The 12,786-nt window shown below is 51.3% G+C and overlaps 4 protein-coding genes across 4 annotated transcripts, besides 5 other annotated features; all 4 read left to right on the top strand.

Annotated features, from left to right (window-relative positions):
• Positions 1-4,001, top strand: Tc00.1047053507841.40 (hypothetical protein, conserved; the record flags this gene model as incomplete). The annotated part of the gene is made up of 1 exon (XM_802241.1): positions 1-4,001. A coding segment is annotated over one exon (4,001 nt), but the record flags the coding sequence as incomplete, so codon positions are not given.
• Positions 1-7,622: a sequence feature (heterozygous, Esmeraldo-like haplotype).
• Positions 3,924-3,943: a microsatellite.
• Tc00.1047053507841.34 (exosome-associated protein 4, putative) lies at positions 4,360-5,049 on the top strand (the record flags this gene model as incomplete). The annotated part of the gene is made up of 1 exon (XM_802243.1): positions 4,360-5,049. The coding sequence occupies one exon, from the start codon at positions 4,360-4,362 to the stop codon at positions 5,047-5,049; it is 690 nt and encodes a 229-aa protein (XP_807336.1).
• Positions 5,105-5,127: a microsatellite.
• Positions 5,293-5,330: a microsatellite.
• On the top strand, positions 5,923-6,993 carry Tc00.1047053507841.30 (hypothetical protein, conserved; the record flags this gene model as incomplete). Its single annotated transcript, XM_802240.1, has 1 exon — positions 5,923-6,993. One exon carries the CDS (start codon positions 5,923-5,925, stop codon positions 6,991-6,993), a length of 1,071 nt encoding a protein of 356 aa, XP_807333.1.
• Positions 7,623-12,786: a sequence feature (areas not merged during assembly with more than two copies in the genome that could not be assigned to a particular haplotype).
• On the top strand, positions 10,223-12,786 carry Tc00.1047053507841.14 (retrotransposon hot spot (RHS) protein, putative; the record flags this gene model as incomplete). Its single annotated transcript, XM_802242.1, has 1 exon — positions 10,223-12,786. A coding segment is annotated over one exon (2,564 nt), but the record flags the coding sequence as incomplete, so codon positions are not given.

The following is a 12,786-nucleotide window of genomic DNA, read 5'->3' as shown; positions in this document are numbered from 1 at the left end:
TGAGGTATTGTTGCATGGACCCTTTTAAGATCGTTGTACTTAACAGCAGTGGCAGTGTGAAACTCCTTTCCTTCACTCGCATCATGTCTAAATTGATTTATCGTTTGACGCATATTGCCTCGTCCGACTCAGAGGCACCATTTAATGATATGGATATTGCATTTGTGAGGGAAGAGGGAATTTATTTGGTGGCAGCGGTTTCCGCAGACACATTACTAGTCTCTGCGCTGGAGTGCGGGCTAACGAACGTAGCAACTCCTATCAGCCGACGGTCACAACCCCTCAATTCCGCCCGGACGCATGAATTACTAAAGTTTGTGCCCACTTCAGTCGGAAATCGAGTGCTGATGTGTGTTGCTTGGAGTGTTGATCTTGAGGTATTTAGCGTTGCTGCCGGAGGCACTTTTTCTCAAATCGAGCGAATAGCCGTTGTACGTCTTGAAAGGCCATTGCATGCAATGAGTCGTATTGCCGACTGTTGTTTGCTGCTTCTTGACCAGAAGGATGTGCTGCACTTACTGGATGCAGGTGTCGGAGTCATTGTGGAAACGCGAGTTCTACACGGCGTGGAGCCTGTTGTGTTCTCCAGCCGAAGTTGTGGCATGAGGCGCAATGCGGCTTTTGCGTTCATGGGCAGCGATGCTTTCTTATTGGGTCGCCGTCGAACCTTCACTTGTACTCTGCTCTCGTGGCGGACTCGTCTGGATGCGCTGGTGGAGAAGCGGCGTTTCCCTGAGGCTCTGGAACTTGCCAAGGCATTTGCACTGGAGGTGGCATTAGCTGTTGTGGGTCTCCATGGAGACTCCGCTACACGTCGTGCAAGTATTCACTCTTATTTGCCTCATCTCATTACATCGTACCTGAAGCATGTCACGGAATCAAATTCTTCTCAAGAAACCCTTGTACGTTGCGTTACATGTGTCATTCAGTTTTGCTCAGAAGTTGATGCCATGGATGTGTTCTTTGGCCCTGTAATGGAATTCCTTAGGCGTGACTCTCTGCATTATTCTCTTGCATTGTATTGTCTTGAAGAAAGTATTGTTTTGGGTCTCGTGACTGTATTGCCGGATATGTATATTCAACCCTTTTTTGATTTGTTTGCCAATGAAACGTTACCCGTGATCACGGAATTAATGCATGGAACAAGTGATGCCGTGTCTTCATGTGGAATGTTGAGAGTCGAACGGGCTTTGATGTGTCTTGATGGCAACCATGAGCTTCTGATGCGTATTGCGAAGAAGCATAAGCTGGTAAGACTGGCTGTTTCTATACTCTCTTACAGACAGCAGCGGTATGTGGATGCGCTCCGATTCGCTCTTGAGGAAGATCATGAACATGGGGTAGCAGTTTGTTTTTTTGAGTGCTCCATGGAGGGGTATACGATTTTGGGTGACACGGAGATTTCTGTCGATCAGCGCCAAAAGGCGAAGCGGGAACTTTGGTGTCACCTATTGACCGTCCCGAATGACTTCTTGGCACTTCTTCGTATGGATCCCGAACGTGTTCTTTTTGCAACATTCTCATCGCTACAGGAAAGTGGGCCCGATTCCCCTTGGGGTGAAGCATTGTCGAAGAGGCAATGCGTTGGGGAGTTGTTTCTGCAGCTGGTGGGGACGGAGGTATCATCGAGTGACCCACTCAGACCGTGGGAACTGGCACGACGAAAGTGGCCGCCATATTCTGTTGTACATCAGCTCTTTACTGGCGTGACCCATCTTTTGCTAACTGAAGCCTTGGTTCTCCCCCATATGCGGCAATTCTGCGAGCACGCATGCTCGCATTTTATATACGAATTTCAAATTGCTAAGAATGAACACGAACGCCGCGGTGCGCAGACTGAAATGGCGGTTCTCATGACTGACTTCATTACCAGGGGGATAGATTTTTCATTTGCGGAGGATGAACTGCGTCAGCAACGCATGGCGCGCGCCTTGGCCGCTCTGCACTGCTCTCGACTAGAGTATGCCGAGGCCATTGACTGTTATTTGGACAGGGAGAATAATTGTGCGGATCCGGAGCTGTCAAAAGACGTCTTTCGTGTGCTTCGAGAGGAGATGACCCGAGCTTATCATTTGGGTGATGAAAAGATGGCGCAACGACTGCGAGAGGCTGTTATGCATCGAATCTCCCTCTTGGTAAACGTGGATGCGACGTCGCTGGCGCAGTTCGTACTGGAGCACCTTCAGGGGAGTCACGAGGATGTCATGAATATCCTTCGCCGCTCCAGTGGGACGTTTCTTCGTTACCTCGACGAGTTGGTAGCGAAGGAAGACCCGATGGTATCGAACGATGTGAGGTTGCAGAATACGTACATTGAATTATTGTGTGCTCATGACCCGGCGCGAGTCTACCCGTACCTGCATTCACGCGATCTGATCATTAAATATGATATTCATCTTGTGCTGGATGCGGTGAAGCGACACAATATTGCGGATGCCGCAGTGTTTCTGCTTGAAAAAACGCTCATGATCGACGAGGCGATGGAAATCCTGTTGGGCGCCGTTACCGGAAAACTGCGTGCACTACGACAGGAGGTGCTAGACCATGTTGTTTCCGTCTGCCGGAAGGGCACGCGTCCTCCTCGACTCTCCTTGTGGACATTGACCCAGCAAGAGGATGCGGGAATGACGCGAAGGATGACGGTGGCGGAGAGAAGAAGAGGGGCAAGGGAGGAAGACGGAGAAAAGAAGGGAGAACAGCAGCCACACGGGGAGCAGCAGCAGCAGCAGCAACGTGCCCATATTTGGGCTGGTGAGGAGCCACTGCAGCAGGTGCTGAAGGTGGGTGTGAATTTGTGCAACAAGTACAACGATGACTGTGCTCCGCAGTTGAACCAGAATTGGTTTTGTTTGCTGGAGCTTTTTACGCGTCCACGTCGCCTTTTGTGTGATCGACAGAACCAACACAACGCTGCGTTGAGGTCGGTACAGGACGCGGTGGATGGGTTTGAAGACGATGAAATTTGTGCGGCACTCACACCCGGAGGCAGTCCGCGGAACGAAGGCAGGTTCCCTCTTTTGTCAGGCCCTCTCTCGGCCGTGGGTGTGTTGTTTCTGGAACAAATGATTGCCATTTACACAAAATATGTCTCCTTTCTGCTCACACACATGGTTGAAGTGCTGGATCCTTCTGCTGTCGTCTGCCGAATCGTCGAGGATCATGAACGTGAGCGGTTTGGTCCTTTTAAGCCTGTCATCGTTGACATTATGTCTTCACTGAATTTTGAACTGGAGGTCAACCGCCTTTGTAAGAGTTGTATTGACAACGACATTATGGCACTTGGAAATGAGCTCCACCGAAGCCTGAACGGAGGCGTCGTTTCTCTCTCAGATACATGCTACATCTGCGAGGGAGGTCTTGGCGATGCATGTGGAGCCGAGGGGGAAGCATCGGTGCGAATATTTGCCTGTGGACATGGCTATCACGACACCTGCGCCGTGAACTTTGATGGCGGGGCGGAGTGTGCCCAGTGCTGCAAGGAGCGCATGGGGGAGAATTACCGTGTCGCGCTGAGAGTGCCACGCGATGGCGTAGATGATGAAATAAAGAAAGATGGGAGAAAAAATAAGGAGAATGGGGAGGAACTGCCGCAGGCGATGGCGCGGGAAAAGGAGGGGGGAAAAAAGGGAGAAGAGGAAGTTTCAAGGGTCCTTCGGAGGTTGCGATACACGCGGGCGAGGCTCGACGGGGCACGGGACTACTCTGATCTCCTCTGCAGGTTCCTCTGCCCAAGTGAATCCTTGACACCGTCGCACGAGTTGCTGAAGGGATCCACGGAGAAAAGGTTGCTTGCGCCTGCGCCACCTTTTCCCATCAGTTTCGGAGAATTTTCTGCGGAGACGTTAGACTTTGGCCCCACCCTGACGGCGGTCCTGACGGACGAGGAGCTGCTCGAGTTGTTTGGCACGCAAGGGGAGGGCAGCGATGATGATGATGATGATGAGAAGGGGGTGATGTCGCTTGGGGATGGGATGGAATTTCGGTCTGACACGACGCAGTGAGTGGCAATAGGCGAAGCGCAAGAATTAACGGAGGTGACGAATGAAATGTTCCCCTTTTTTCATTTATGTTTTTCTTTTTTTTTTTTTGCATGTTTTAGCCGCTTACTTGTCCATCTTGTCTGTCTTTGACAAATACAGACGAACACACATGCACATAGAGATATGACCCTCCGCCGTAACTGTCAGGAAATGAAGCGACAGAAAAGCAAGAACCGAAAACAACCTATGCGCTGATGCGATGAACTTGCTCCTGTCATTGATTGTGTAAATGCGTCCACACTTCTTTCTCTCACTTTCTCATTATTATTTTTTTCAACATTTGTTCAGTTGGAAGGTGGGGTTAAGGATAACGGCACTGATGAAGCGGAACGGCGGGAGAGAAACGCCAGATGGGGTGCGTTATCCCCACATCGCCCTTGACGTACTTGGGCAGTGCCACAGCAGCGCTTGTGTGGAGCTTGGAAACACGCGTGTCATTTGCGCAGTTCACCACCCACAGCAGCTTGTGGATGAGTACCGTGGGAGTCGTGGACGTGTAGCATGCACCGTACGAAGGTCTGCTTCGGCGGGTTCTCATTCTGCAGGATCTGCTCAGCCGTCTGTTGTGACGCCGGAGAAGGACATGTCCCTTGCGTTGGAAGGAGTGGCAGAAGAGGTGGTGATATTGGAAAAGATTCCGCAGTTGTTGGTGGAGGTGGTGGTGGAAATTCTTGCAGAGGATGGAGGCGTGTGGGATGCCGTGGCGACAAGTATGAGTGCGGCGTTGGTAAGCGGGGGCTTTGAAATGCACGATTTATTCTCTGCCTGCGGTTCCGCCCTGCTTTCTGATGGCGCAGTGGTTCTGGACCCCGATGCTGCGGAGGAGTCCAACGCCCAGGCATCCGCTCTTGTTTGTGTGATGCTCAACTCGGGCGAAATTTGCTACGCCAGGCATCAAGGGTCGTGTGAACCGGGGACGGTCTTAGAACTCGTTTCTTCTGCCATGAAGGGATGCCTCTCCCGTAAATCAGCCATCACAACGCAATTAATCAATCACCCGATTTTATGAGGGGGCATCTTAGCCCGAGTGTGGCTTTTGGTGATTGTAAAGATAAACTGTGGTGGTGTGCGTGTGTGTGTGTGTGTGCGGCCCACACTAGGGAAGGGGGTGTGAGGGCATGCCGAATAATTCAACAGAAGGGAAGACTAATACCAATGAAATTTGTGCGGGAGGGAAGAGGAGGAAGTGGAGGCCTTTTTTTCTTTCCGTCCCTCTGTCTGTCCTGTTGCCGTGCGAATATATTTGTGTGTCTTTTTTCATTATTATTTTTTTTTTTTTTTTTTTTTTTTGTGTGTGTGTGGATCAAGCAAAATGTTTGGGCAGTGAAGCAACACATTTCAGGTTGTTTCACTCCAACACCAACGTGAGCCGCAGGGGAAGAGAGGGAAGGAGAGGAGGAAGGCATCCGATGTGATCCGCTGCCCTTGTGGCTGCCGTCGCCGCAATTCTGTTCCTGCACCCCGGCGCCGAAGTGAATTCCCTGCAGACTCTTAAAGCCGTGGAAGGCACAACATGTCATCCTTCCATGTGAGGGTGGCGGGACCTGCACGTTAAAGGGGAGATTTTCTGCTCGAAGGCTACTACCAACCGCAGCGTGCACGGAGCGTCGATTTTTTTTTTTTCCCACGGCGATGCAGGCGTTTTTGATTATTGTTTTATTTTTTTTTGCTTTTGGGCTCTTTGGCTTTTGGAATGTCTTTTTTCTACCGACTTGTCTTTTTCCAGTCGTACCGCGCGGAGATGATTATTTCTTTTTTTTTTTTTTTTTCACACCTCTGCTGCTTCCAGTCGGCACCTCCTCTTGACGGTGGTGGCGGTAGTGGTGTGAATATTTCACCGCAGTGCCTGCTCTCGTTCATACTTTAGAGAGAATTTCTGCCAATGCAGGGCGTCACGTGTCTTTTTCTTGATGGCGTGGGTATGTCTTTGTGTCCTGTTGATTTGCCGTTTCATCGCAGAACTGTTCAACCAACAAGATTAGATGGCTTTTGGGCCTTTTTGTTCTGTCTTCCTTTGAGTATGTGTGTGTGTGCCTTATATCCCTTCTGCTTTTCATTTTTCTCTCCCTGCGCCGGCATGTCTGCTTTTGAATTGGCGGAGGAGATGTCCGCTGGCTCGACGGAAGACGTTCATATGACCGAGGAGGCCATCATACGGCGTTGCCGAATGCATCAAGGGTACACCACACCAGAGTTGAATGAGAAACTCTACCTTAATCATGTAGGCTTTAGAACGATATCTTCTCTAGACGCCTTTCATCAATGTACCGTGTTGTATCTCAACGACAATGCGATTAACGACCTCGAGGGACTTTGCCCACTGCAGCGGCTTCACTCTCTATACCTTAACAACAATGCCCTTCAGGAATGCTGTACTCTTCCGGTATTGCCTTCACTGCGTCTGCTTGATATTTCGAACAACAGTATTGGGTCCTTTGCGGGGCTCTCCAACGCCCCGGGGCTGGAGACACTTCTTGCCGCCAGCAACCGTGTCACGAACTTGCAGGGACTGGAGCCACTCGGGCACCTTGTCACCGTTGACGTCTCCCAGAATTGCATATCTCAGGCGGATCATGCACTTCCATTGCTCTTTCAGAAGAAAACGGTCCGCACATGTATGTTACAAGGCAACCAATTTGTGAGAACGACACCATCGTACAGAAAAGTGGTAATTGCTCAAATGCCTTCTCTCCGATTCCTAGACCAATATCCCGTTTCCCCTGAAGAGCGGAGCTGCGCCGAGGCGCACGCCATTGGTGGGGTGGAGATGGAAAAGGCAAAACGGATGGAAAACGAGCGGAGGGAAGAGGAGGAAAGAAAAAAACGATTTTTGTTTTTCAGCGAGGCACGCGCGACGATGCGGGAGCGCCGATTGACGGAGGGGCCGCGCGTGGGTTCCACAGCCTATTTTGAAAACAACAACTGCGACGACATATATGTGCCGAACCGTTGAACGACAATAACCACACGCAACGGCTGCCATTTACTTTTTTTCTCTGGGTGTGCCGGTGGCGTATCCCCAGTCACATTATGGAGCAATGCTACGCCCAACGCTCTACCGCATTGATGCAAGTGTACTTTCCTGCTTGTTTCGCCAACGAGCAACGCATGTATATTTCTGGGTTGCTTTGGGAGGGCTTTCCATGTGGGGTGAGATGGTGACATATTGATGCATACAAAGCGAGGCTTCGGGTTTCTCTTTTTTCTCACCGCCATTATCCATTCAAACGAGGCTCAATCCCGCATTGGCAACGTTGGGGACTCTCTGCTGTTCCTCATGCCACATGAGGCAGGATGCATCTCATGCGTGAGGACCCTTTATCGCCAAAGAGAGAGGGTTCAGTGGCTCTTTACGGGAACTGAGGCGGCAGCAGCAGCAAATGAATGAAATATAATAAGACTTGTTTTTTTTCCACCACCTGACGACGCTGGACCCAAAAGGGGAACCACATGTGAATGCAGAGCACAGCCACTTACGTGTGCACTGTTGTTCTACCTGTCGTGAAGCGGGATGGAGCCGTCAACGACTCACCTGGCGGAGATGCGAGCTGGAACGATGGTCTCGCCCGACTCGCACCGTGTGTGTTCCCATCGTACATGCGGGCACACGCAGGGCACTCCAGAGAGCCTATAAACCGTTTTTTAAATTTGTGTATGCTCACATTGGTCACGTCGCACACGGTTTCCCTTCTTGACAAGAGACCCGGTGATGTTTGGGCACAACTGCAGAGCTTTATTGGGGAGGACGCGAAGACCGCGAGAGAGGCGTCTTCTCTCGACACACAGGAGGCCGGAAGAGGGTGCGAGGGCTTTTGAGGTTGGATGCGACTGCGGTTGGAGGCGCGTCACGATGATTGGCCGCGAGGTGTGATTGTGCGGAAGCAGCGCCGTGTGACGTGTAGTACTGCTGGGCGGGGAATTGGACGGAGGCTGGCACGGAGTGAAGAGAGAAGTGACACACCCAGGAAGCAAGAGACCAATGTTGCAGTGACGCTGGTGAAGTGTTTTCCATGGGATGAGCTGAGATATTTCTCCCATGGCGCTTAGCTGTGCCCGCGCCAGCCCGTGTTTTCTATCTTTTTGGCTCCACAGAGTGTCCAGGCTTTTGGTTCTTGCTTGGCACTCTTCCACCATGGGAGTCAACGTACCACGACGACCTATCGGGATGCCAAACCCACGGGAATCGTGGGCTTCAGCGTGGTCAATCTGGATCAGTGAGCGGAGACCTGCGGTACCTCATTCTGCGGCGAGTATCTCACGCGCTGTCACGGGTATCAGCGCCTGTGTGTGTCTGCCCTATGACCGGCATTTGTATGGCGTACGCCCTTTGCAAGGCTGAGGGAAAGGGCGGGAATCTCCACTGGCACGTGTCTGCAGTCAGAATGTGTAAATTGTGGACTTGTTTGTGCGGCAAGGCAGCAAGGTTGCTCAGGGGATGCAGCATAGACTGGGAGTACACTTTCTAGCGGCGCGTGCTTGGTGACTACCGAGGCGATGCCCCCAAAGGGACGTATGTGGGTGATGCAGATGCACTGGATATGCGCAATGCCATGCTTCGTGACAGGGAGCGAGGGAGGAGTGGCGTGATTCCTCCTGCCATAGACCCATCAACTTTTGAGGAGTTGGAGTGAAGCTAAGGGGACAAGCGTGTGTGTCTTCACCTTCTTGCGGGAGGACGCGCAGACGTTGGATTTCTTTTGTTACTTTGTTGTCACTGTGCCTGCGGCGACGTTAATGGGGGGTTTGTTCTCCAGAGGCATTCATTGTGCGATTTGTGCGTGTTTGGTGTCCAACTTTTTCAGCACCACCAAATGGGGTGTTGCGCAGGATCGGAATACATGGATGTGCGAGAGCATTGTGTCGCTCGCCCGTAATAACACACACGCACACAGTTTCAGTGAGTCTGATACGTCACTTTTTTCAGAACGGTCGAAATTGCTTGTGGGACGTCACTTCATTTGCGGCGTCGGGAAAGTGAAGTAAATGGAGAGATATGCCGAGAACGCAATGCTTCTCCATAATACCGCAGGCTGGCGGCGACAAGGATCAGAGAGCCTCTACTTAACATTGAGAAGACGGCAGCGCTCTGATGATTCGGTTTGCTCTTTAGGAAATTCTAATGTAGTGTACACCGTGTGAGCCTTTTTGCTGTGGATATGCAGGGGGGTGGGGTGGGGTGGAATTATTGTTGAAGGCAGCACGGACGCCGCCTGACCTTTATGGGAGGAATGCGTGATGTTATTCCGTCCTTCCTGGCCTGCGTTGTCGCACTCATGCTGTGCGTGCGGATGGCCACAGTAGTGGAGCTGAATACGGTTCAATGTGTGTTGCTCACGGGGACTGCGCGACACATGTTTTTTGTTGGGAGGCCCAAAAGGAGGGGCGCATCGCCGTTGCGTGATTCCCGCGGCAGTCCATTACCCTGCGACTGTGCATGCCGCCGTCCGCTGCGCCACTGCAAGTCTTCGCCTTTGTGAGAAATGGGGAGCGTGACTGCTGTGGCGGTGGTCGAATTTTCCAGAATTGGTGCTTTTGGTAATCCCACTTAGAGTGCCGAGCAGCGAGGGGCCGCACACGCCCAGGAGGTGGGAGTGTCTGCTGCAACCGCACCTTCGATTTGTAGTTGGGATGTGACAAGTTTCTTTGGTCTTTTTATTTTTGGTGATATGCGGGGCAGCGGTGTGTTGGCGTGTGCGGGCTGCTCATGACTGCTGGTGTTGCCTTTCCTGCTGCTACCCCGCTCAACTCCTTTGCGTGCGACGGACCAAACGTTTTTACGGGCGTGTGGTGGGGCCGCGATCCTTTTTGGATAAAAAGCCTTTTGCAGGCATCATGATACTGCCGTCTGTGCCACACGAGGTAGTGGGGAAGATCCTGGGATTTTTTTGCGGGGCGGCACCGCACTCATGCGGTGTGGTCGGTTTGTATTCCGCAATGCACGGTGAGGGGGATGTGCGGTGACAACTTTCTCCAGTGAAGCGGCACAAGCAGCACGGGGAGCTGAACGGAGGATTGGTGGCTGCGTGCTTCCAAGCGATATGTGAATGGCGAAAGCAATAAGAAAGGCAGCGTGGCAGCACTCTTTTGCCACGCACACCGCAGATATTTTATATAAAGCATGCAAGTTGCACTTTTTTCTGTTGTGTGGGGAATTACCATGATGCATCGCTGTTGTGGAGTGTATGATTTGGGGTTCTTGCGTGTGGCCGTTGCTGCACCGAATTCTCTTCCCACTTGTGTCTCTGTGTGTTTGTGTTAGGGTTTATGCGAGCATTTCCTCTTGCAGTGTGTGTGCGGTGACGACGGTGCCACACGTGTGTGAGACCGTGGCGAGCGGAATGCATGGGCGAACCCTCCATGCCCACCACGTTGTTGTTGGCTCTCACCAACACTGTGCTGGGTGGATGGTATCCACGGGCCGTCTTTGTGGTGGTCCTCGTGCATGTGGTGTGCATCGCACATTGTGTGGATGGTTTTCTTGTTGTGGGTGCCAGTCATTGCTGTGCGTAATTTCCTTTATTCTTATTCCTCTCCCTTTTGATTGGTTGCCAGTATTCAGCTTTAACTCGATCCAACCAAGAAAACAAGGAGAAACAATGTCTGGTGGGCGCAATAGAATGCAAGGTGGAAATACCGAGAGTCAAGCGTCTGCTGTGCCGCAGGGAGATGGTCAGAGGAGAGCGACGCCGGAGTTGGAGGTTGTCACAGGTCAACCCGCCGCGACCCGCAGAAGAGCGGAGGAGGCGCGGCGACCAGAGTGGACCATGAGCAGCACCGTAAGGGACATCCTGCTGGAGGGAAGCAATGGAATGGCCAAAATGAAGCTCAATGATTTCATTCGGGATTATGTTGGCGGCGGGGCAGCCGTTGATGAAGACCACAATGTTACGATGGAGGTGTTTTTCCATAAGCCGGATGATTACGTACAAGACCAGCAGCTTTTTGATGAGATTCATAATTTAACAGAGTACCAAGGGCTAGAAGGGAGGGGGATACTATTGGAGGCTACTACTAGGCTTGAAGGAGAAGGCGTGTTCATTCTTGAAGAATGGAGGGACTTTGGAAGAAAGGCTACGGTCGCTCTTTTTGCAAGGAAAAAACTGGACAAAGTTCTCACCCAAGTACTGGAAGAAAATATGCTTGAGGCAAGAGGAAGAGCATGGCAGCAACGAGAAATAGAATTTAAGATTCCCACTAATATCGAAGATGTACTGTTTAAAGGTAGTCCTCGCTTCATGGAAATAAAGCTGAATGATTTTCTTGCGTTGGAATTGTGCGGCTGGGGCATTTTGCGCGCCAATCGGAATGTCTTGTTGAAGGAGTTTTTCCGGGAACCCTCGAAGTATATCCGTGATGCGGGAGTATTGGCCGAAGTACAGGCATCAGTTTATTATGTGTTGATGGATATTGCCGTATGGAATGAAATGGTTTTTGATGAGGATATACGCAAGCTTCACGAGAATGGTGTACACAAACTATTTGAGTGGTCAGAAGCTGCTGCGGACGTAAAAGCAAGTGTTGAACGCATCACTAAACAGTTTTTGGATGCAGCCGTCATTGAATCGATGAGCCCAATGACGAAGAGTGCACCGATGAAACTGGAGGGGTTTTACGAGTCTGTGTACAGTGCGAGGTGGAGCCATGTGGTGGAAGTTCCTGGCGGCGAGGGGACAGGAATGGATGTGAGGGAGGGGAAACCATCGCAGTCATGGACGTACAAGGCAGTTGGCTACACTCTCGAAAAGGATGACGGTGTGGAGGAACCCGGTGCACCACGTCTCAGGCTGACGGTGCTCACCTCGGACAAGGGATGGCCGTACTCGTGGAAGGAGGAGGAATCCATTCGTGACTGCCATGTGAACTGTGAGGTGGAGCGAGTGTGGCAGATCGTCAAAAAGGATCTCACCAAGTGGTTCAGCACTCACCGTGGGAAGTACTTGACGCCCGAGCCGCGTGTGTTGATTGGGACGCCCGGGATGGGGAAGTCGATGAATGCCGGCTCGTACCTCCTCTATCAGCTGCTGCACTACGATGCGGAGCAGCTCCCAATGGTTGCGTACTTTATTGGGAATCGAACATTTCTGTTTGACAAAATTGCAAAAACGGTGTCAGTGTACATGGGTGAGGCCAGTATCCTCCGTGTTGTGGAAGGCTTGTCTCAGCGTGGGTTTAAGGGGTGTATTATCTACGACGTGGCATTGGCATGTCGTCAACCGGCTGCTGGTTTGCCTTGCAAGGGATGGGGCATGATTGTGGTGGCACCACCAGACAAAAACAACTACGAATCGTGGGCGAAGCAAACGGAAGCGGAAAAATTCATAATTAATTGTCCCGAAGAAAACGATGTGAAGGCAATGTGCTCTTGGATGAAGCGCAATCAGATTCCGCAGGAGCAGGCGGAATACTGGAAGGAGGTGAATGGTCGCATGAATAAAGTGGGGCCAATTCTCCGCTTCATCTTTGGCAGGCAGGCATCTGATGACCGCATTAAAGCGTGTCAACAATCCGTGGATGGGATGAACGCTTCGAAATTCGAGCGTTACTTGAATATTGGATATTGTTGTTTGTCCAATGACAGCGACTTGTATCAAAAGCTTGTGAAGGTTGTCCGAGTACGACGAGGAAACAACATTGAAGTGCCTTTGAATGTACTGATATCTCCCCATCTCGAACGTGAAACATTGTCCCGGTTGGAAAATGAAATGAAGCAGTCCGATTTTATTTTTCTTGTTTTGAGGTTCTGGGA

Source organism: Trypanosoma cruzi, genomic scaffold (genome assembly GCF_000209065.1).
Source record: "Trypanosoma cruzi strain CL Brener 1047053516473 genomic scaffold, whole genome shotgun sequence".
In the NCBI taxonomy this organism is placed as follows: Eukaryota; Euglenozoa; class Kinetoplastea; order Trypanosomatida; family Trypanosomatidae; genus Trypanosoma; species Trypanosoma cruzi.
The sequence above is the reverse complement of the archived record's forward strand: the minus strand, read 5'-3'. Positions and strand labels throughout refer to the sequence as shown.